At 34.2% G+C, this 26,394-nt stretch overlaps 1 protein-coding gene across 1 annotated transcript in view; it reads right to left on the bottom strand.

The window, feature by feature from the left end:
* Positions 1–26,394, bottom strand: part of GRIK2 (glutamate ionotropic receptor kainate type subunit 2) — a 361,868-nt gene that overhangs the window by 14,365 nt on the left and 321,109 nt on the right. Inside the window, exons 15-16 of the mRNA XM_066315185.1 lie at positions 21,341–21,566; positions 1,404–1,654 (exon numbers count right to left, since the gene is read on the bottom strand). Of these exons, the coding sequence (XP_066171282.1) occupies positions 1,404–1,654; positions 21,341–21,566 (477 nt within the window). The remainder of the gene's footprint in view (positions 1–1,403; positions 1,655–21,340; positions 21,567–26,394) is intronic.

Genomic DNA, 26,394 nt, shown 5'->3' with positions numbered 1-26,394 from the left:
GTAAAATACTGAGCTCATGTAACAAAATTATTATCAAAGCAGTGCTATTTTTCTACTTGAGTGCTTGCTTAAACTCCAGAAAAGCTAAACCAAATTTTACTGATGTTTATATGAGATCCATATCCATTTTAGGAATGGAAAAAAAATATTCATATTTACATGGGTTTCTTAAGTAACCAGTATATTTTTCCTTACAAATTCAATTCAGAAACATAGCATTCCAATAGCATGTTAACAGAAGAAATTAGCCTGCAGTATTGTAAAGAAGAGGACCTAAAGAGTCCTTTCACAATTAAATGAATGTACCCATGTTCAAACAGTGTTTAGGACCTTGAAACCTCACACTGTCTTAGTGTGTTAGAAAAAAAATTCTTAACAATATATTTATAACAGGAAATTTGAGTACCAAAAATTGCCTCAAAAGAAGTGAAAACAAATAGTAAGTTTTCTGAGTAATGATTCAAGTTACAAAAGCTCACTAGCATCATCTGGAAAAATACGAATATAAATATAGCTTTCGGATTTACTACTGATTTTATTAAATTACATTTTTAAACATAAATTTAAAAATTGTAATAGATCACAACCTCCTCAAAAGTAAAAAAAAGAGAAGACCTAGCAAAATCCAACCATTTGTCCGAATGTTTAAAATTCAGATTTTGCCACAGCAATAAAATATACTATTTTATTTTAGGTTTAGACATGGGCACATACATATGGAAAGATTTATTTAATTATTATGCAAAATGATAACTTCAGTAACAAATTTTTCAATATATTACTAGTCTTAGCACAATTACAGTATTCTGGTTGTATAAATTGCAAGTACACAACAAGTCAACAATAGGATTTTCAAAACTGGGTCAGTTTGAAATTACAGGACATCATATCAGTAGTAAACCCACAAAAAAAAAGCATCATGGTGATGTAATCTTTTCCAGATGTTACCAGGACAACCTTGCAAGTATAAACTCCTATAAAGAACATTTCTATAGAGACATTTTTAGATTTTGACTTTGAGCTACAGACAGTTTGTCTTTTGAAAATCAGAATTATCTGTAGATTAATTTGTTTCCCATTACAGTTTCAGATATCTTCTTCATCCATAAAATTAACTGCAGTGAACTTCCAGGAGTAAAAAGCTGTCTTTTTTCAGGCTTGAATAAGAGGAGAAATAGTCACTTGTCCTGAAATCTGGCTACAATTAAACACATTGAAGAAAAATTAAAAGCTGTAAATGTAAAACTGGATATTTTGCTGTCATCCTTTGTTATACAAATGCTTTAGTATAAAAATAAACAATAAGTATGCATCACACACATTTCACTAAACATCACAAAATGCTTAAAATATTATTTAAATAGACCATAAATATAAAATAAACAGGCAACGACAATATTTACCTTTTCCAACTGGGCATTTTTTTTTGATTTATACAAAAATTCCCCAACTGCCACAAAGACAGAAAGCACCAATCCCGCTGCCAGCACGATGAAGATTCCTCCAATATTCTGAACTCCCAAAGCACTGGCCTCTTTACTTTCCTCTTCTGGGCAACCATTGCCTCTCCACCATTTCTCTTTCATCATGTGGAGCTTGCCTTCTTCCTGCAGCTGAAGGATTGCTATAGTGATCTTGTCTCTGTATGGAGAACCTGAAGAGACCACAGGGAAGAAATATCGTATGGAATATATTACATGAAATGTTAGTTGTTCGGAATAAAAATAAATAATATCTCATGAAGAACTATCTTTAACAGCTGTAATATTAATCAAAAAAGGCCGTTTTGCTTCTCGACACTATCACACTGGTCACATAAATACAAACCCACTTGCTCACAGAAATATATATCCAGAAAACTTGACCCAGCTGGTGTTTGCCAGTAAACCAGGCCACTTGATTCAACAATTCCTGTCACATTTAATCTCATGGTCTCAAACGTCTTCATACCCAAATATTATATTTAGCCACACAGTATTCTTTTTTCAATTTTCTCCCAATAAGTTTTTTAACAGGCTTCAGTATATTTAGTCTAATATACATAAATCTACAGGATGTTGCTTCATAGCTACACTACATAGCTACACTACATGGCTACACTATACTCTACAGCTAATAAAAGGTCAAATATCAAGTGAACATTTCATCCTTTTACATTATTTAAAGCCGGACAAACAATTTATGCTTCAGGACCAACCTACAAAAGTCTTTATTTGATAGATTGTCAGGCACTTGAAACACCTTTCAACATGCACTTACTTATTAACACTACCAGGTAGCAAGAAATTCGGAAGGATAAGATTCAGTGTGTTCGGATAACAAGGACACAAATTTTCATGTTTTGATGTGTTTCTTTCTCATAATTCATTATTTTAAAATGACATGATAATTTTGTAGCTTTTAAACACTTCAATATTTCAAGGGGTAATTCAAAGGCTGGTTTCATATCTTTGTATGCAATCTGTTCTCTTTTTCTTTACATTGTGCATAAAGGCTTTTCAATGAGTATTTTAAAGTATACATTGGTAATTGAATATTCGTAATGGAGAAAGCTTCTATTTTCTGAATTTTAGAGGGTAAATTGTGCCAGTTAGAAGTGCTTTCTCTGTTAAGACTTGTGCAGTGTTTGAGTAGAGAACAAAGCCATCATTTTTCTTGTCCTTCTTCGAAAACAGGAACAAAAGATTCTTCATTGAAGTAGTTAAGAAATCTCAGGAAAGGAAGAAAAAGAGCAAGATGAAAAGGCATGGCATCCCCTCTTTCAGTTGATATGAATGCAATTCTATAATGTATCCCTCCTCCCCCTCTTTCTATCATAATAATGCTACATACTGGCTATAGTTTTTAGGGTTTCTTTTGGCTAAGCAATAAACTACATTTTCATTAATGTTTTAAATAAATCCTCTGTATCTGCTACAGAGATACTGCCTGTTTAAATATTTAATGTACAGTGATCAGCTGTGAAGAACATGAAGGAATACACAGATAAGATGTTTTATAGTCTTAAAACTGTTGGAGAACATGTATACATTTTTTAAAAAAATTCTTTGAACTTATTCAAGGTTTCTTCAAATTCTTTTTACATATCTAGAACTTATCCTGAGAAGAAAGCTTATAACAAAGAGCTGCTGTGCCAGTATAGAACACTGGACTGTTAATTTCCAAATACAAATTCCTATATTCAAGAACGAAAGGTGGTGAGAGCCATCCTCAAGGTATTCAAATTGCCAGGATTTGTGCTTTTATCATCTATGCTTAAAAAAGGATAATGTTTTGTGCTAGGAGGAAAACTGTGTCTGCACTGGACTATACAGAAAGCACAAAGAAAAGGAAAAAAAATTATTTTCTACACTCTTGTGCATTCAGGGGCCTAAGCCACATCATTTCAGACCATCCTGATTATGCTGGAATTCTGCAAAACTCTAAACTTGACATGTTGCTTCAGTCAGATGGAAGAAAGAAAGTGATTAGTCCACAAGAGCCTGGGGAAGTATAAGTGCATTCTGTAATCTTTTGGGGATATTTTCAACATTACACTGCATATAAATATTTAACAACAACAACTTAAATAACATTAGATTCAGAGAAATAGTCTTGGACTCAGTTTAAGCTGTCTTCTGATCTGACAGGCTGCTTTCTACTTAAACTGATTTGCATTTTGTTTCCACGCTCTCTGTTGGTCTAAATATAGTGAGTACCGTCTATTCTCCATGTAATATTTATATTTTCTGGGGATCAGATTTGTACGCTTACAATTCAAGTCTATTTGAAGCAGTTAAAAAATTAATTAACTGAGGAATTCATAGACAGAAACAATAAAGGATGGGCTAATACAGTCTATAATTAGTTAAGCTTATGAGAGTTGCATTAGAAAGATACAGCTAATAGTGATTCAGTTCAATAGTATTTGTATTACTTACTGTTAGTGGTTAACAAAATTTTGCACAGAGTCATGGAATGGACATATTACAGGACCTTTGGTATTTCTAATGCAATGTCTTATTTGTTATACCTTATTATCCTGTCTAAGAAGTGATCCTGTCATAAGGATCAATGTGGGATGACAAATATATATTGCTGCTATTAAATCAAGCATTTAAAAATTTATACCCATGAAAAAGCTAGCATTGAGTGCTGCAATTCTATTCTAATGCTGGAGGACTTAAAATATTCTAAATTCAGAGGTTTACATTTTGAAGCAAATATTGAGTACACCTAATAATCTGCTACTTTGGAAAAGGGAAATTTTAACTCTGTTTATACTGACGGAAGTAGCCATTAAGAGAACAAACGAAGTATATGAAAAAGATTATTTCCTCTTACTAGATTTTCTCCTAGCTTTTTTTCTCTTACAAATGGGACTGCAAGTCCCAGCAATGGAATATCCATCCAGAAGCACCTGATGTGGCTACAAGTACCACAGTCTGATCTGTGGATGACAAAAGCAGCATAAAAAAATAAGAAACAATAAATAGAAAAGGAAAGGCACACAGATTACACTCTGGATGTAACAGTTGTTTTCCCTGCAGAACTTAAAAAATTTAGCAAGTAAATGCAAAAGATTTCTGACATTTAGAGGTAATTTTGTCTATCAGTCTCATCACATGACTGAAAGATTACTTGAGCCCTGCCTTGAGGTGTTTCAAGAAGCCCATATCCTGATTTTTAAATGTTTTAATCTAAATTGCTTAATATAATTCTATTTAAATCCTCATTAAAGAGAATTTAATGTTCAAAACAAAAACAAAAAAGCCATAAAAGGAAAATAGAAACTCTAAGACTCACAGACAAAATATATGAATGAAATTGCAAAATACCTACAGTATGAATAAGAGTGAAGTAAAAAGGAGTAAGAAAAAAGAATGAAGAAAAAGAAAAATAAAAATCTGCAACATGAGAAAATAAAAACTTCACATTCTCAACTTTCAATAGAAAGACAAAGCAGTTGGAAAAAAAACCCCCAATCTTACAAGTCTTTGTATGGAGGGAAGACAGGGAGGGAACAGTGATTTTTAAAGCTCTCTTCCAAAATCAGGGGGAAAACACTGAGTACATAATCTTCCACTCAGTGAAGAGAAAGAGAAAAGACTAGTATGGAAATATCTGACTTTTTCTCCCCTCTGTTTTGTTGGCTTCTACTCCTTTTATTTCCCTATCCACTGATTATTCCCATGACAAACTAGGACCAGAGGATCTACAGAATATAATCTATAAATTTGATCTGATCCTACTCTAACTTCTGTTTGCAGGAATGAGAATTTCTGCCAGAATAATTTTAAGCCCTTCTGTTATATATTATAGAGGCCTTTCTTCCTTCCTGCACAAGTTCAACGACCTCAAGAGAAGAAGCAAGAATTTTTAGTTGCAGTTAAAAAAGTTTAAGACAAAAATGAAAATTTGCATAAAATAACTTTTTTTAAAGCATTTATACAAAACTAAGTCTCTCAGAGTTACTGCAGAAGCTATACATAGATATGTTTTCTGCCCTGAAGTCTCAGTATATAAAGATTTATGCACATAATGATATGTTTAAACATAAATTATGAACACATAAGCTTTCTATATTGAGGCCTCACTGCATACAGATTAGTATTTTGAAATTCTGCTGATCTAACCGGTCTTGAAAATGCTTCCTACTTAGATTTTAACTTAGACTAAAAGTAACCAGGCAGGAAATTTTACTGTTTTACTCATTTTATCATATGAAAGCAGTTGGAGCACGTAGAACTGTTTTTGACCATAAGTAAATCAAAAAAAAGAGCAATATTCTGCTAATTCCTCCAATAACAAAATTTTGAACCAGGAATTTTTTGTTTAATCATGCCAGATGTATTTTACCAAAAGGAATTACTATGAATTGCCTAGTATTTTTAAATATGTCTACAGGAGATACTAACGTTACTTTTGATTTGCTAGATAGGAAAAATACATTCTGAATACACAGAGACCACAGATAGCATTTTTTATTTCTGTTTGGTTTTCTTTCTTTTGTTATTAGTAATCCCAAGACAGTTTTATTTATCTTGCAACATTATTTCATATTCTGTGTACTTGGCCTAAGCAAAAGACAAAGGTAGGTAGCAATACACCATCAAATTCAGAACCTAGGTACAAAATGGAGATAATTTAGAACTTATTTGAGTAGTAAAATATTTACTGGAAGGAGAAAGTCAAATATAACAGGAAAGATATCCAGGGTTTGAAGCTGTGTATGACTAGTATACAATGAAGAAAACAACCAGTTTAAGTTATAGTTTTGCCAGTTGAAAGGAAAAAACACTAAACTCAGAATAGGAGAGTTCCAGTTTATTCGTTTTGAGTTTGTTTCTCATCCAGAACCCATCCCTCTTGTGCTTATGCCAGCTTGATCTATCTATCCTAAAGACAGTTTGTGTGTAAATTCAATGTACTGCAGACACAATCTCACTCCAGGGTAAGCATACCTGAAATTTCCATAAGAATGTTGATTAATACCATTGATACTACTGGGAATGGGTGAATCATTTAAGTTTTAGCTTAACTATATCTCTCTTACCCAACTTCTTAGCCCTGTCAAGAACTACAGTCTAAACGTTCTGCCACAAAACTGTTTGCATGCTTATGAATATAGTATTTGAAAGTTTTGGGGTTTGTATTGTTCCATTATCCCTGCTCCTCTGTCACTATGACAAAGTTTCCTTTTGCTTTTACAAGATAAAATTCAGCTCAGTCCTTTGGAAGAGACATCCCTTCCTAGGAGATAACTGGTGACACACTATGTGGAGTTCAGTTTCTCACAAGTGTCATGCAAACCGTAGTCACAGGCATGACAGAAACAACATGGAAGGTTACACATTACTCTGGAGCAGATGTTTAGATTATGAGGAACCATGAAAAACTATTTCCTACAGCCTCATACATCCCAGGGCCTGAAAAACCTTCCAGGAATCCAGAGTATAGTCAGCACTCAGTAGTGAAGACTGACAGTCACAGTTATTACATGCCATAGGAAAGTCTTAGGTACTGGCTCTAGGACAAGCATTCACTTTATCTCCACACAAATGTTTTTCTTTTAAAAGTTACAGCCACCTCAGCTCTCTAACCCTCTTTACTCTCCCTAAGTGGGATAGGAAGGAAGCAACAGAAGGAAGGGTCAATATAGCTCGGTTCATTCTTCCTATATGTAGGTTCTAAAACCGCAAGAAACATATGAAGAAAGAAAAGGGAAAGGGATCCTCTTAGTTCCCAGTCCCTGGCTCCATTTCCAAAATCAAATTTTTGATGAAAAAAAAAAACACCTTAGTGTTTGTAGATTCTTATTCTTACCCAGCCACTTCCTGTTACATTAAGATCATAATATTTTAATATTAGACATGGAGTTAACAGAAAATATTAATTAAGTTGCAGTTACTCCAATGGAAAATCCTCAGTAGATGTTTACTGTCTAACTAGATGTTTAGCAGTCTAAACTACCCTATATCTAAATTAAAATTGCAAACATTCAAAACAAAATCCAAACCAAGCCTGCTCACTAAACCTTTACATGTATATATAAATGTATATGTAAATATACATATATATATATATATATGTATTCATCTTTGAGTTACTTGTATGGCTTGGGAAAGACAAGTTGCTGGTATGTCAGGAAGCACTTAAAATCAGTATTTTATGCTAAAGGTAGTTAAACCACTTCCTCAGGTGCTCTGTTCTCTAATTGTTTTCACTTCTTCTCACTCATAACCATTCCCAACTGAGGCTAATTTCTGGTAATTTCTTTATAGAACCACTGTTTTAAAGTTCATATAGGTATAGAAACAGAAATGTAACCAAGATGAGTGATGTAGCTGAGATTTAATAAATATTAATTTCCCAGACACAAATATGCAAAATCATTTATATCAAAGATTAATATTTGGGATTGGAAGTACAGTAGCCATTGAATAATTCTCATGTCCATAACAACTTATTGTTTTAAGACAGAGAAAGAAACATACTTAAAAATACTAATTTGCAACTAGCTTAAGACACATCTGTCCTCCACAGTGAGCACATTTAAAAAAAAAAAAAAAAAAAAAAAAAAAAAAAAAAAAAAGCAGGATAATGGTAGCCTATAATTAATAATTCAAATAAGACATGACAATAACAGGTTTAATACTAAATACACACTTTCTTCTTGTAGTACCAACATAACATGAACAGAAAGAAGATGTTTATGGATTTTTTTTGCTGTTTTAAATACTCACATCACTATTATATTATTTTATTAGCCATTCAAGTTGTTTTTTCCTTTTTTTTTGACACAAGTTAGTTTTTTCAGCCATTCCTCAAACCATCGTTATAAACTGCTCTAAAACACATGTCTTAGATAGATTAAACAAATGAGTGTTAGTAACATTTTCCACAGACTCTTCATGCATTTTAACATCACAGACAATTTGAAAATATCATAATCATAATACACTATTATCTCTCTACCCTTGTTGAATTGCACAGCTGTAGAATGGGAAGATATCTTTGTTGAAACCTCTAGTGAGAAAATCAATATTATTTTTGTCACAGATAAAAGTATTTCATATTTATACACGGCTTTCTTTTTTCAATTCGCCTTGCAAATCTGTGACACATATGAATGGTTTACAAATATAGCTTCCCTTGGAAGAAATATTTGTCTAACACTACCCAGCAATAAACAGATGAATTAATGAAGCCTAGAGAAATTCTACAAGTATTTCTGGTATATGGGAAGATTTTGGTCAGGCAGGCAAGATTATTTTGACAGACAAGTGTAAGGTCATAATAAAACTGCCCAGACCTGAAAACCATTTCACACTTTTGCAGAACACCCCAATCCTTTGGTGAGCTATAAGGGAAATTCTCTAAACAATTAATATCTTGCTATTAACTATTTCATCATGGATATGCACTGGGGTGTGAAGTCGCCTTGGGTGCATCTAACTGCAAACCATGGAAAAACCACGTGCTGTGATGTAATACACCAGGTTTTTTTCTAATTAAGGGCAATGTATCAGGCCAGAGAAATTTTAAATTTGTAGATGAGTCTTTGTCAATCCAATCTGTAGATTCATGGAATTCACAGAATCATTGATTTTGGAAAAGACCTCCAAGATCATCAAGTCCAACATTTGACCAAACACCACCTTGTCAACTAAACCATAGTGTAAAGTGCAACATCCAGTTGTTCCATGAACACTTTCAGGGATGGTGATTCCACAACTTCCCTGGACATTGGACACCTCATTCCAGTACTTGTCAACACTTCATAAAAAGAAATTCCTCCTTGAAATGAACCTCCCTTGGAGCAGCTTGAGGCCACTTCCCCTCGGTTTGTTGTTAGCCGCCTGGGACAAAAGGCCAACATTCTTGAAGGTCACCTATAAGCTCTATTTTCTCCAGACTAAACAACCCCAGCTCCCTCCATTGTTTCTCATATGACTTACTCCTTGACCATTTACACAATATGTATATTACCATATACTATGGTTCTAGGCAAAATAACATCAACATTATGTTTTAATAATGTCTTTGCTTTGGTTATATCTGTTTGGTAAATCCCTACTAGAAGCCCCTTCTCTAAGGCAGAGTGAGCTCACAATAACTACAGGATATTAAGTGTTTTGGTAATTCCTTGTTGATATAAAGCTCAGTCTCAGCATGCCTCCCAGAGAGTGCTTCAACATGCTCACAATCCTGAGGCAACTATAGAAACCACTTCTTTCATCAAATATGTTAGCTACACATTCTTACATTTCAGAAATAATAAATTAACTGTTCAGGCAGTTGAAATTCAAAATTAGTTTCAATATACAGCTTGACCTGAATAAAAATAAATAATGTATACCTTTTTTTTTTTTTTTTTGCATTATGTTCAACTAATGAAGACAAATGTATTAATTTGTTTTAGTTATAGAAGAACTGAAGTTCAGCACTTTTATGAATGTATAAGTGATGAATATTACAGTTCAGATTGTATGAAGGATTACAGACTAAGTGCAGGCAAGCATAAGAAAGAGGCATTCTGTCTTGGTACTTGATTTCCTATTAATTTCTACAGAGATAGATTTGTTTATATGTCTCATCTCCAAGGACTGAAAAAAATTCTCATATTCTGTAATATATATGGTCTGAAGGTAAGACACTAGGGTGTTTTAACAATAAAAGCAAATATTGTCTAGAATTATTTTACCACTACTAATAGTTTTGCTGCTAATAATACTGCTACTTTAGATCTTGAAAACTATAGGCAGTGGGAAGATGTTTGCATGCTGAGTACTCATATTCAAAGTGTGTTTTTATTTTTTAAGTGTTTAAGTGTTTAAGGTTTTTTAAGTGGAGTTCTAGATTGTGAGATGGCAAATTTTCTCCAGGAGTAGCAGTTTACAACAGCTAATGGCTGAGATACCCTGTGTCCCACACAGTATCAGCAGGAAATAGCTACAGATAAATAACTACAGATTCTGAAATCAAAAAAATGGTTAAATTTGCAACCAATGTTAATTGGGTTTCTTACTTTACAGTCTGGAAATCTGAGAATACATCTGCAACAATGAAAATTTTAAACTTCCAATGCCTTCACTTTTTTTTCAGATATGTACAATTTTGTTTCAGTTACATCAATCAAGTGTATCGCTTACAACTTCAGGGACTAAATTTATATATAATACCAGTTATTTCTTTCAGTCTTGAAACTGCTTTTTGTAAGGTTTTTGTATGATTCATACCTGTGGCTTTGTTGCTTTCACATAAATATATTTAATCATAGATGTGTAAAAAGAACAGACCTTCTGTTTATTCGCCAGTGTCAGACAAAATAGAGTTACTGGAAGAGTAGAAGCAAATCTCACTAACTGTCTCTGTGGAGCCTACTGCGTATTCTGATTTTAGAAAATTGTTTAATGTGTAAAAGAAGTAACAAAAATTTTGAAGAAAAAAAATCCTGCTTGTGTCTCATGGAAAAAAAATTCTAAAATTTTGTTCTGCATAGGTCACTAACAGTCCAGTGTATGCATTAGTTGAAATAAATGTGCCAGTAATGCTTAGTGCCAGTCATTGTGCTCACTAGCATTGTTTTCTAGTCTTGAGATTAAAGGAAACTTTTCAAAATGACTCTTCAAAACGTGTCACCTTTTAAGTTTGGTGAAGGTGTGAAAAGAGAATTATGTCAGGATACAGAAAGCAGCCTCAGCTACAGTAAGGACTTAACTTCAAAGAGTAAGGAATGTTATAAACTCCAAACAGTTACTTTTGAAAGGGTCCATGGGATCCCTTTTTTTTAATGTTTTTTAATATCAGCCTATATATTATAATTTCTTGTGCCTCTCTTGCTACCATAGCCTAGACCTACAGGAGAAAAGAAAAAGATTAAAAAAAAAGAAAAAACAATCTGAAGTGGATGATGCTCAAGTTCTGCAAACCTTGAGGCAGAGTGAATGGAAGGTATTGGGAAATAACAGTTTTAAATATATGCAAAAGTCACTTAGACAGCTTGCCTCTGTATTGCATCTACTCACATCTGTTAAATTACAAATGTTTTGTATCTCCTACTGAGAAATACATTAGACCTTTTTGAAACTACCAGAAAGCAGGAAAGTCTCTCAGGATGGCCTTCAGACTTGGTGTAACAGCTAGAAAATGTGCAGAAATCCCATTTTGTCTTCCACATCCCTGTCTGCCTACTATCACTGCTTGCTTTGTACTATGTCTACTTCCAGCCTCATCTGCACCTATGTAGATAAATATGAAGCAAAATAATTTCATGAAAAAAAAATTGAGCATGATTTTTCTGGTTTAGTTCACTAAACCTGCTCAAATAGCTGCCAGTTTTTGCAAAGTGCACCAGCCCTGTGGCAGCTTGATGTGCTGTGAATCTTCAGTGACAGTGAAACTTCAGCCTTACTTTTGTATTCACAAATGTTAGACATAGAACTATTACGTCATGGGGATTTTGTCTGGTTTTTTGTTGTTATTTTGTTTGGTTGGTTTTTTGTTGGCTTTTGGTTTGTTATTGATTTCTGATTTTTTTGTTAGTTTGTTTATTTTTTTCAGATTTTATTAATTATCTAGTTCACAAAATCAGATCGTTAAGTCGTTGCTATCCCTATCATTTCTAGAAAAAGTTAATTAAAATTAGAGGAACAGGCTGAAAATGGGCAGGAATACTACTGCAACTGCAGGAACAGAGAAAAGCACCATAGAATGAAAGCATTAAGCATGTAAAAGTCTCTTGTCAAACACTTCTCCAAGGAAAAAAGTATTTTTCCTCAAATCTGTCCTCAAAAAGCAGTTGGGAAAGCAACAAAGAACTTCATATTCTTACCAAGAACAAAACACTTTGTCAGAACTGAATGCTGTAAGAATTGAAGTAATGTAATTGGTCTGATTTACCTACACTGAAACATATTTGGAATACTAAAGTATGTTGAAGGCACTCAGTAATTAAAATATAATACTTCAAACCAATTCTTTTGGTGTATCAAGTAATCTTCTCTTAGTGTAAAAGCAAACAGAAAAAAAAATGAAAAAGAAAAAAATGACAAGGGAAAAAAGGGAAAAGCAAAAGGGAAAGAAAAAAAAGAGAAAGAAAATGAACTGTATAAAAAATGGCATTGAAGGAATAGAAAATAACAGAATAGAGCAGAATAATTCAGTTTAAAAGGACCTACAGCAAGCATTTTGTCCAACTGCCTGACCAATCCGGGGCTGACAAAGTAGAAGCACATTGGTAAGGGCATTCCCCAAATGTCTCTTAAACATTGATAGGCTTGGGCTCTCAAACACCTCTCTGAAAGTGCATTCCAGTGTTTGCCCATCCTCTGAATAAAGAAATGCTTCCTAATGTCCAGTCTAAAACTCTCTTTGAACCATTCCCACACATCCTATTCAGACATGCTGCTGCAAATAGCAGAGCTCTGGTGTTTTTAAAGCTAAACAAAACATAGGCAACAACATCCTACACATCTATAGGATGATGAATTGCTAGTCATATATTTACAAGGCATCTACTCTAATCTATTTTTTATTTTGGAGGCAAGCCCCAGAAGTAAACTAATTTTTAGACATTTACAAAAAAAAAAAGGCTGCAAAATCTTTCTGGAATAATAATTGCAGCAAGGAAGAAGGCTGACTAAACTCTAAGGGGAGAGTTAAGACTATTCTTTTCACTTGCTGTTGCGTATTTAGGAAATGAATAATTTATTTGTTTGTATTTTTAAAATATCAAGCTATAGTATTTGAAATTAAAAGCATTTATTAAAAGATCTGTCTTGAGTAATTTATATGCCCAGCTGTGCCTGATTTAAAATTTTCTATATTTGGAAACTTGCCCTTAAAAAAAGCAGGTAGTGAAATATTTGTAAAAAAAACCAGCATTAAGAACATGGTCAGGTCAGCTAAAAAAATTCAGTATTATAACATAAAAACTTTTACTGTGAATACTTCTTATAGGTCATTCCCTAGAGTCACAGCAGGTTCTATAAATCAGCTGAATCTATACATTGTTACAGGATACTACATGAGAATTAACTGTTATACATTTACTGATTAAACAATTTATTTGTTTAAATTCTCTTTGAATCAAATAGCCTATCACTGAGATAAGAAGAAATCCACTGTATTTAATTTATTGATGGCTTAGATAAATATAAGTGATTAATTAAGTCATATTCCTAGAGAAGATATCAAGTAACATATCATAAATTACTGCCTGAAATCCTTTTTTTCTCCAGTAGAGTCTTTAATTTAAGTGAGTGGAGTGTGAAATACTCTTTCTAGAGTCTATGACTGATGAAATTGTATGAATTTTACCATCTTCAAAATGCACATAATCCAAAAACCATTTTAATTACATGCTACAAAGCTGACTGAATTTCAAAACAAATACAAAAGAAAGAAAAATAACCCCACACTTGGCTTTGATTTTACAAAAATAAAAATTTAGAATATTACGATTGGCTACATTATTCAAAAATATATTAAGAATTTTCTACATGTAAGTGTTGTGCACCTTACATTAGTTGGCCAAAGAATTTTTTGGAACTCGTATGTGAGTGGGGACAATTTTGAGAATCTCTAACAGTCTAATGTGAAAAATGTGGGGGTTTTGTGTGAGAGGTAGAAGTGTCTGTAAAAAAAAGACATTTTATTTGATATTTCATTTGAATTTACAGAAAGGAGAAGTTCACTTTAAAAGGCACCTCTGAATCAATAGAACATGAGAACCTTGAAGTTCTATTTCATGCTTTGAACTTAAGTGAGTGTGCTGATATCTGGGGCCTGCAGACAATGCTTTTCTGCTGAAAAGCTGTTGATTTTACCCATATATTTTTCCTTTTGACATGTGAGGTATAATTTGCTTGAATCACAGTAGTTACCAACTTCCTATTGTGCATTTATGACTATAACCTATGCAGACCTATTTTATGCACTTATATGAATTAATTGAATTAATTTTCGTACCTGTATCTGTGTTACTATTGCAAGTTATTGTAACTTTGAATAATGGGTATTTATGTAAGGCTTATCTTGGAAACGAAATGCTGGAAATGTTGATCCCAAAATACAAAATTTAACATCATTCATATCCTGAGAGATGTATTTTGTGCCCATGCACATTGTGGAGTCTCTATATAGTCAGGGAAGTGCCCTTTTTTTTTTTTTTTTTTTTTTTTTTTTAAAAAATTTTTGAGTTAACAATTAGCTTTCAAAGATCTGAATGTTAAATCCTTTCCAGTGTTTTTCAGGGCATCCTGGTAGTCCATGAATATGGAAGTGCCAGGCATACAAAGAGTGATATGTTCTACAAGAGTCATCGTTTGATCTGCTTGATCACAGCTAGTGAAAAGTTAGTTAAAAAGCTGGTAAAAGTGAAGAGAATCATATAACATATTCAAACATCTTTCTCATTATATTTTGCAAATGAGGCATAATTGATACTAATGACAGAATTTGATTGTATTAACTGCACAGGAATGAAGAATAAAGAAATGGGTATTTTACCTTTTTCTCTCTTTTTTTTTTCCTCATCATTATCAGGTGTTTTAGGAACATCACTGCAACACCGCTAAAGCCCCCTCTTTATCTAGTTCTGCAACTTACATTACAGAAATTACTAGCTCTGATTTCTTCTATGCACCATATCTATATACTTTCCATTTTGTGTTTCTTAAGAACTAGAAGAAATATGTGCAATTTTTGAGATTACTTCACATACCATTTGTCACTTTCAAAATGTCAAAGGCATTACTTTGCACATATCTCCACACATACAGAGTTTGTCTGGCATGTACCAATAGGATACTCCTCATCTGCCACATAAAGGCAGATGATCTGAAAGGTGCATGCTCAATAGATCTATCTATTCATATGGAATCAGTTCCAAATATTCCCTTGTCAGCCATCTATGTGCTCCAGGTTCAACACAGAAGCAAATGGCAATTCAGTAGAAAATCTGCCCAAGCCAGATGGGAAGTAGCCTGCTGTCAAACATGATGAAGAGAGACAGGAATTTAGAAAAGAAGTAAGAGAGAGATGAAGTATGACTTTTCCAAAAGATGGTTTCAACTGTGTTCCTTCCAATTGGAAAGTAGAAAAAAAGGAAAGGAAAGGAAAGGAAAGGAAAGGAAAGGAAAGGAAAGGAAAGGAAAGGAAAGGAAAGGAAAGGAAAGGAAAGGAAAGGAAAGGAAAGGAAAGGAAAGGAAAGGAAAGGAAAGGAAAGGAAAGGAAAGGAAAGGAAAGGAAAGGAAAGGAAAGGAAAGGAAAGGAAAGGAAAGGAAAGGAAAGGAAAGGAAAGGAAAGGAAAGGAAAGGAAAGGAAAGGAAAGGAAAGGAAAGGAAAGGAAAGGAAAGGAAAGGAAAGGAAAGGAAAGGAAAGGAAAGGAAAGGAAAGGAAAGGAAATAGAGAAAAACCCAAGGAAAGTGAAAAGTAAGCATTAAGACTTTAACATTAATTGTATAAAAGCTACATTTCTAACATTCCATATGGTTCACTTCACATTAGCAAAGATACTAGTAAATATTCATTATGCAAAATAGCATTTGTCACTTAATATTACTGTGTTTTAGAGTACGTTGACCATAGGAAATTCACATTAGCTGTGTTTCAGTAGGACATAGAATGTAGATTGCTGGATAGTCCAGGTTTTCTTGAAAACAGTGTTACAATTTCTGTATGCCTGTAAGCATTTGGATGCATCATAAACATTTACAAGCTCATCGCAACAGTAAATTTAGGCCCAACGGGGCTTTATTCAAGAACGACCCAAATTTTAAGCAAGCATGATGATGAAATGGGAAATTGAAACTACTGGAAATGATAACAAATGCTTCAGATTATCTGTAACGGAAAGCATAAGCTGCCCTGCATACCCAAAGGATTTGTTCTCCCTCCTTCCTCCTTTCCCACTACCCCTTACTTAATCTTCTTTTGTGTCTTTTCTCTTTCTATTTCTTCTTCCCTCCTTCCCTCTTCTCATTCCTGTCTTGAATGTCAATATTGATGGTGAGGTAAATTCCCCTACAAAGAAAAGTTCAAACCACTGGAAGACATTTATGTACATTTTTAATGGATAACTGTGGATGATACATATCTACATTATTAGAATATGATAGAAATTATTAAGCAACTATACACTATGTTGACAACTATATGCAAATAATTTTCCTCTCTGCCAGATTCACTGATGAAGAACACAGACCTGGCAAAATAGTGCCTCCTAATAAAACGTTCCAGAATAAAGCAAATTAAAACCCCTTACATGTGGATCTTCAAAGTGAAAGACTAAAAAAAACCCAAACAACGAAACAAACAAAAAGTAAATAAGCAAACTCTAGCAACTATGATACTATTGATTACAAAGCTATAAACAATGTTGCAAAGTTAGACAACAAAACAATACAACCCATTACAACCTCCTCCCTTATCTGCTCCAAAGTATCAGTTGCTATAAGACATCTCATCCCAGATCTGTTATTCTCTTTTCATTATAAATCAAGTTCTTTTAGCCTAGTGTCAGAAGTGGCTAACCAAAAATGAATTCTGGTATATACAAAACTTCAATTTAAAAACTTTAATCATAAGAATCAGTCACTGTATGCAAAATTTATCAAATTCACTCTCTCTAGTTTATATTTCACTTCTGGAAAGACACCATACAGAATTTTGCTTTGCACCGATTTCAAGTATCAATGTATCTTTTTGATTGTAAAGATGTACACTGATTCTGATAAGCGGATTTTGTGCAAAAGTACATTATTTCCAATTTTGTTATTGAATGTTACATTTTAGCAATTTAGACTTTACTTCACTAAAGCTTTTAGAGGAAATAAAATAATCATGTAAACTCATATTTTGTTTCTCCATTTTTTTAGGAAGGAATTGATGTACTGCCAGCTCCAGTGGTGTTTTTTACTCTTAATCTTGTGCAACTTTCTTTCTCTAAATTTAAAATATTAACATCATGAGGAGAGAGCTTTTACTGTGGTGCTCTAAACTGGTGCTATATTTGCTTGGTTGCATTTTCCAGGTGATTATATTGTCATAAACTGATAGCATATTTTTCTGTTAGGAAAGCTTTCAGCTCTTTTTTTTGTAACTGCTTAAACTCAAGTGAATTATGTTCCAACTAATTATTATTCTATTGTCTTCAAAATAATCAAGATATGTTGCACTTGCTTCCTTTGGTGCTGTTCTCCAAAAGTAACCATATTTTTTTTTACTGCAGTCAACATAAGATCTGTAACAACTGTATCCTACCAATTTAACCTTATGTGCAAAGCCGCTATTCCAGGAGACAAACTGGATTTTTAGTAGATGTTGCACATTATATCTACATCTTTCCAACACCATGCCTGTAACACCATATGAAATTTAAAAGGGCAACTGCTGGATTCTGCACCTAGGACAGCACAATCCTGCTTATGTGTAAAGATTAGGGGGAAAGAGGCTTGAGAGCAGCTCTGTGGAAAGGGACCTGGGGGTCCTGGTCAGTGGCAAGTTGAACATGAGCCAGCAGTTCCCTGGCAGCCAGGAAGGGGCAACCCTGTCCTGGGGTGCATCAGGCACAGCATTACCAGCCAGGCAAGGGAGGGGACTGTCCCACTCTGCTCTGAGATGGGGCGGCTTCACCTCCAGTGCTGGGGGCAGTTTTGGTCACTGCAATAAGACATTAAACCATTAGAAAACATCCAAATGAGGGCCACAAAGATGGTGAAGGGTCTGGAGAAGAAGCTTTATGAGGAGCAGCTGATGTCTCTTGGTCTGCTCAGCCTGGAGAAGACTGAGGGGAGACACCATTGCAGTTACAACTCCTCATGAGGGGAAGAGATAGGGCATGTCCTGATTTCTTTACTGTGGTAACCAACGACAAGACCAGAAGCAACATGAAGCTGAGTGAGAGGATGTTTAGGTTTGATGGAAGGAAATGGTTCTTTACCCAGAGGGTGGGTTGGGCACTGGAACAGGCTCCTCTTCCCTTCCAGGAAGTGGTCACAGCATCAAGCCTGAGTTCAAGTATTTGGACAATACTCTTAGGCACATGGTGTGATTTTTAGTGTCCTGTTCAGGGTTGTGAATTAAACACAATTATCCTGATAGGTCCCATCCAACACAGCATATTCTATGATTCTATAAATGCAAGTAATTCTGTACTGTTCTTGGAGACAAGTTGCTTCTCAAATAGGCAAAAGCAGTAATATATACTTTGTATATGAAGCCATTACCCTGCAGTTTTCCAAGCACTTGACAAGTTACTCATAGGATTATTAACTCTAAAAAGATATTACTCAGTTGCATGTCTATACACTTCTTTCGTAGTCATTAAATAACAATGTAATCTACTTCTATAGATATAACCATGTCATAAGTTCTTTTAAAGTCTGCTGAATTATTTTTTCCTTAGAAATGAGATTAGCTATAATGCATGAGAATATTTTGCATTATCCACTGCTCTGCAATACTTTTTAGCTTCAATAAAGCAAAATATTTATCAAAATTATTCTGACAGGCACCATGGAAATGATTCTTCATAAGGATTCCTTTCAAATGTATGTGCAAACTATGCATCATTCTAGCAGAGGCTGCACAATCCCTTTCCTCTGAGACTGTGCACCTAATAAACAGGACATAAACCCATTATAAATGTCATCTCTCTCAACAGCATTTTACAGATACTGCCAAAATATTGGATTAATCTCTTATTTCTAGCTGTTCTGGGAAGGCCTCAGATGCTGTTTTGTTCTACCTTAATTTCTTTAGTGAAAAATTTTACTTTACATCCTATTTTATATTCTGTTCTATTTCCCCTTGTGAAGCTGTCATCTTTTTTTCAGATCTTTCTTCAACTTCTTTTGTTAAGTTTAACACTGTTTCAACTCTTATTTTATCTTCTTTGGTAACCACTGATTCCTGCAGGTATGTCCTCTATTTCCTTCATCTTGATTCAAGACAACTATCAGCTCTCATATCCCCTTGTATGACACTAGTATTCCTCTTGACACAGATAATTTGTTGCTACTTGGAATCTTGCAGATGAATAAGAACTGAATAATATCTCTGATATGACTCAAGGTTAGTGAAGAAATAGTGCCTACTGTCTCCATAGAAAGTAGGGAACAAAGACCAACAGACAGTTTACTCGACTTCCTTGCCTCTTTACATTCAGCATTTCTTCTGCTAAACTTAAACCCCAGAAATCTGTTCCAGGATTTATCGTTCTTTCAAAGCTGCTTTCTCTGGTGTTTATGATGCTGCTCTGACTTACAGATAAACAGAACATTTTCTAGAGTGTTTTGTTCTCTCTGATTCCTATCAGCTTGGCATTTCAACATTCACTTAAATTTCTGGGGCATGCCTCAGACACTTCACAAATTTGCACGCAGATCATTCTAAGATTATAAACTGTCCCTGGGATTTGATTTTTCCGTACTAAACCTAAATGTAAGGTGAGTTTTACCCTCAAAATAACAAAAAGGTTTATAAATAAGAAAATACAAGATGCCAAAAAGACCAGCAGGACCGAAGTCCAGTCCATTCTGTCACTTGCACATCTATAGAATATATTCAGTAATAAAAAAGCCCAATAGAATAGGGTGGGAAAAATTGTATGAATCAAAACTAGATTCCTAACAACTAAGTGTTCAATGAGAGAATGAACGCAATCATAACTTCTTCAGCAGGTGTCCATTACATGGCAAATTACTGAAATAATGAAAATTTCAAAGATATAATTGAAGTAGCAGTAAATATATCCAATATATAGTCAAATATGTATTTGATAAAACTAGGTACCTCTTTACCCAAAATATTCCAGTAAACTTTATTTATTAAAATTCCTTTCCATGTCCTCAATTTATAGTACTGGACAAAACTTTCCCAGCACAATGATTTAACATACGTTATTAACATAGATAAAAATGGTACCAAACACAAGACCTACCTGAGAAAAAATAAAAGCATATCCACATCAATCACAAAATGATGAATTATTGTTCAAAATTAAGTTTAAATAAATATTTGCCCGAGAAATAGGTCTGTAAGCAGAACAACCTTACAATATTAACTTAAATCATTGTGCGGTACTCACAGTCTTTGTTTCACACCATTTTTATTCCCATCTACTATGAAATTTAAAGCCATATCTTCACCTCATGTTATTGAAAAAATCACTGCACTCAGTGGGTACTCATTTCTTGTTGAATCCCATTTTGTGGATTCCAAGAGCCAAGCTACAGACAAGCTAACTCCTGTAGGGAGCTTTTAATCTCACAACTGAAGTTTTGTACTCAGTAAAAAGCAGCTGACCTGGAAAGTACTTAAAGGATTGGAATTGCCAAGCCAGTATGCAAATCCATATTCCACAAGGCTATGTCAGTCGTTGTTTTGTCTGTGGCATGGCATGGAATCTGTCCTGCTCTTTTAGCAATCTCAGCAATTAGCCCTCTCACTTTAAAAGAATTAGCCCCAATTGCTAATGCAAGCCTTCCACTGCTAGGACTTCATTCTCTAAACACAGAGATCAACATCTTTATTTTTTTTTTTTTAATAAAATAAAGTACTGTGAAAAGTACTTTTGTTGTTTTTGTTGTTGTTGAACATGTGGAAGGCATCATGTAAAACAAATTTACCATATGAAAATATCCAACTATTTATAAAGTAACAACTGTTTTCTGTTTGGAAAATACAATAAAATCCATAAACTTTGAAAAAATATGTATTGTGCCTGGTTGGGAAAAAGAAAATAAAGGTAAATCTAGCAATGTAGAGAAAGAGCACTGTATGGGACATTTCCTATGCTGCTGCAGCAACTAAGATTAATGAACAGAGAGCAAGTGGCTGACATAGCACCTACCCATGGGAGTTCCAACGCCGTAACCTTTGGAATCTATCAGGCCTCCAATCTGTGTTAGGTTACAGTTCCTCTGTGTGACAAACTCAATGGTTGTCGACTCCATTAGAAATGCGTAATCAGAGGTAAGCACCCTTTGGATACCTTCTTCATTACTTTTGACAAGTACTGACTGCCTCCTGCTGCTCATGAAGGCCCACATCTTGTCATAAGTGGAGATTTTAGATTTCTGAAAGACAAATATTAAATGCAATATGAATAAGAATAATATGCTTATACGAGTGAAAGCAAACTCTCAATTTGCACGTTGCTCTCCTCTCAGATTTTACTACATCAGGTTTTACCAAGGCAATTTTCTAAGGATGCCTGTGCCTTTTATCCTATCTGTACTTCTCATCTTCTCCATGTAAAAATAAACAACTGGACAGATTGTCAAATGTGAAAGTTCTGTTGTTGATCTGTTTTTATTTTTTTTATGCTTTTATGCAGGAGGAAGGCCTAAAAGTACTTCAGGTGGAAAACTATTAAGTATTTCACTGTAGCAAAGATAATCAACTATGTTGTTGAGTTTTGGTAGGAGAATCTGTGGATTCTGGCACAAGTCAAATTTTGCTGTTATTTCAATCACTCAGCTGAACAGTTTTGAACACCTCATGCATTGCATGGCAATCTGAAGTAATCAAAACACTTACAGATGGCAGTGTGTGGAGAAAACTGTTGTGAAGGAGAGGGCAGAAAACATTTAATCTATTGTACATGACAAAAAAACTTGGAGAAAGATTTTAGCTAAGAGATAATATTAGTCATTGGTCATAATAAGGATAGCTTGCCCTACGGAAATGGACTACTGGAAGTTGCAAAAATTATTATGCGTTTTCTGTTTTAATATTTCCAGAATACAAGGAACTGTTGTGGTAGGAAGGGATTCAGTTATTTGGGACAAAGGAGTCAGTAGTTTGGAAGAAATTGATGCTGGGCAACTACAGAGGAGATGCTTCATCTTTTTTTCACATGAGTTGGTTTAAAAAGAAGGTAATTATCTCCTCTTATTTTTTCTAAAGCACGGTGCTTAAGAGATCATAATGACTGGATAAATTGAAGTTATTTGAAATAGTGAACATTTTATACCGCATTTGTCCCATCTGTTTAATAACACTACAATCTGAGATGTATCAGAAAATGTTCTGTAACATTAAATTTTGCCTAGTAAATAAAATGTAGAAATACCATGTAAACACTAGTATTATCAGACTTTTTAAGGTCTCTTTCCTCTTTTCATGTCAGCCTTAAACATATTTCTGCCATCAGCTCTGGAAGAAATACTAAACAAATATTGACACTACAAACATTTCAGAAGTTCAGATGATTGACAGCCAAAAATTCTGACCCAAAACAGAATTAGTAGTGTATGTGGAATGAAAAGAACCTTTATTTAGAAAAAAGAGGTTACTTTGTCCCCCTTCTGAGATACAATCCAAAAATTCTTTCACTATGCCAGGGGATTTAGGAAATCAAGCATTTGAACTAAGTTTAGTGTCAATCCTAATGAAACTAAAGACTTTCAGGGCTCTGCACTATGCATATTGTTATTATACTGAACACAATCTGGGCCTGATTGCAAAAGATTTTAGTAACAATGAAAGAGGAAAGTATTTTTCTTCAGAATATTCTGTAGACACGTAGAACAGAGATGACCAAACAGATAGGGTCTCTCCGCATAGTATTTGGTTTTTTAAAATCAAATAACTCTTGCAAGCATTTAGTATTGTATTGTAGCATAATATACTTCAAGCAATACATACCAGCTCTGTAGGAATGTAAGTTAATGTGTTACACAAACAGGGTGGAAATAAATGTTTTTCAATATTTGTAAAATTTTAGCAAGAACCCTTATTTAGTTCATTTATTATACAATCTTTACCCCAGTAAATATATTAGCTATTATAAATAATCTGAGAAATATAAAACTTTGGCAGAGAAAACAATTTTAGTAAATGGTTAGATGCACATGGCTGACAATGTTGGAGGGGTGGGGGGAAGAAAAAGCCAAATGAGAGACAACCAAAAAAAATAAAGAAGAAACTGTAATACACATGTATTTTTCTATTTTTGTTGAGAAAAAATAAACTTCAGGATTAAAAAAATATTAGCAAGGTGAACGGTTGCTTTCTACTCAATCACTAGAACATGTGAAAAAAAATACAGTATCCTTTAAAAGACAGAGTGTTCATATTATGATGGCTGATTTAATCAACTGGGTTGAAGCCATTACTACTATTGAAAAGAAAAGAAAAAAGGTCATCAACAAAAATCAAAGAAAGCTACTGCACAGGACATTTCATTTACTGGAACAATTAAAATAAAACTAAAACATTTAAACAGTCTACACATAATTAATGAAGAAGGGAAGAGAACGCAAAACCTAGAGTACTAGTGCACATGGCTCACTGCTATAAAGTTGACAAAGGTAACAAAAAGTGCACAAAAAGTGAATGCTTTTGCACTACTTTCTTCCACCCCTAAAACCTGAAATTATGCCAGGGAATAATGCCATTCTACTTTTGAACCCTGTGTTAGTTTTTGTTGTTGTTTTTGAATGTACAAGAGATTTTTTTTCAATCTTAAATTTAAAAAACCTTCTTCATTTGATTTAGGAAAATATAACCACAAATAGTTGTCTTGTGTTTGCCAAAACACTCAGCAGACTCATTGATGAAAATCAAGAAGTCAGAACAGTGAAAAGCAGCTAAAGCCTATTTGATATTAAATTAAAGATAATGACACTCCAGCATGCTTCCTGTGGTTATGACTGTATCATTCATACTCTTAGAAGCAGATGCTGCAATTTACATTATGTTTCCACCTTCTTTCACTGTGTGCAAATCAATCTGGGTAATCAACCTATACACTCCATCAATGAAGTGTATTATTTTATCTGGGTTAGTTCACCATATTGTTTCATCTAACTGGAAATCACTGTCAGGAAATCCAACCTAAATTGAACTCAACCAGAAGTGATATTTGTATAAGATAACTTGTGGTGACATGATTTCTCATGCTTGTGTTCCCTCAGGAATACTAAAGACAATGTAGAGTAATAAGAAAGCTGCCTATGCCTTGAATTTCACTGGAAGAAAAAGGGGAACGAACTAATAGGAAAGCTGGAAATGAAAAAGCAAATCTACCAACTCCTATCAACACCAAACTTGATGCATAAAATGATAGCTCTCATAATGACATTCAGAAGATACTGTCACTGCCATACTCAGCATTCATGAATTATACATTGTTGGAAGATAACTGTGTTTGTCAGGGACCACAAACAGAACCATGGCAAAGGCTCTAAGTTAGTCATAGTCTAATGCTGTGTATAAATATGAGTCTGGAAACAGAATGAGTCATTGTCAGTAATGTGCTACTTACTGCTCCATCCTGGAGCACTGGCTTGGAAAGAAATATCTGAGCAGTGGGACTCTGGACCACAAGGTTAGAAAAATATCAGAATGTTGAAAATATGACAGAATAAACAAGGATCAAACTACATGGAAGCAGATCTCATGATACAAGTAAAGAGTGGATAAATGCACAGGAAAAATGTGCCAGGCTAATTCTGACATTTCTACAAAAGAAAAATTACAGCTCCATTAATGGGGATTTTTATTTTAATGATAGCTTGCAAATTCTTTCCTGGCTTCTAATAGCATTTAGGTGCCACAGAAAATGTTTTAGCTTTGCTTTCACCCATGCAATACTTAAACTCAAAAGAGTCTGTAGTAACTAAGGAATGATTGAAGGTAATTAAGATTAAATTTCAAGAAAAAAAATTAAAAAGTCAGCAATCCAGTTCTGATATATTTTATGAAAGCACTCTCCACCTCATGAGAATTAATTATCACAATCATTATGTGAGGAAAAAACTCCACAGACTCCCAATCCTACCATAGTATTTTCTATTTCTGGCACCGAGTATAACAGCTTTGTGACTTTTGTTTTCCTGAACATTACATGATTATTGAACACAAATCACTTTTCTTAAAGTTGATCCATGGATTTTTTTAATGCCAAAGGAACAATGCCCATTCATTCTGACTTTATGTAATGGACGAACTACAAAATGTCACTTCTGAATGACTTCACCAAGCTCATCACTTACACATTTGCACTGACAAAAAGAATGACCTATGCAAAGAGATTTCAAAAAACAGAATCTGTATGAGCCATATTAAGATGTCCAACATGGTCTTTCAAAACATCTTTGATGACAACCTGGAAGGATAAGGACTGGACAGATGGAGCAGCTACAAGTGGAGAAATGGCAAAGAAAATGGTAGTTAACATCTCAAGCCAGATTAGCATCTTGTCAAGATTTGACTACCTCAAGAGTCAGTCCTTGACCTGATGCTACTCAGTATCTCAACAAGCAGTTGAGAAAATGGTACTGACAGCACCCTCATCAAGCTTGTGGATGACACAAAACAGAGAGGAGAGGTAGAAATACTGAAAGAAAGAGCTATTGTGCAGACAGGTAACAAAAGGCTTGGAAATTAATATAACAGGAAACACACAAGATTTAAGAAAAATTAATTCAAAGTCTGTGCTGGGAAAAAGCAATACCAAGCACCCATACTGGCTGGAAATTAGCTGGTGGGAGTGATCTTGGTAAAAATGACTTATGGTCCCAAGAGGGCAGCTAGCAGAACATAAGTAGCCCATCTCTGCAGCAGACTGCCGGAAATATCAGCAAACTATGGCCAAGCCCAGAACAAGGAAATGGATTATTCTACAGTACTTGGCACTTGTCAAGCCACATCAAGAGCACTGCGGCCAGTTTTCATTCTCTGAGTTCAAAGACATGTTAAAATTAGACAGTGCTCACCGAAGTGATCAGAAGATTGGAGATATTAACTTATAAAGAAAGATTTGTATAAAATTATGTTGTTTCTACAGAGATTATAAACACCTTCTTCCATTACCTAAAGAGAATGTTAGAGAGAAGCTGAAGGTACTGTCTTCATTAGGATGTGTGGTGACAGCATAAGAGGCAATATCTAGGACTG

This window comes from Sylvia atricapilla, chromosome 3 (assembly GCF_009819655.1).
Source record: "Sylvia atricapilla isolate bSylAtr1 chromosome 3, bSylAtr1.pri, whole genome shotgun sequence".
Taxonomy (NCBI): domain Eukaryota; kingdom Metazoa; phylum Chordata; class Aves; order Passeriformes; family Sylviidae; genus Sylvia; species Sylvia atricapilla.
This window is presented reverse-complemented; position numbering and strand designations above follow the sequence as displayed.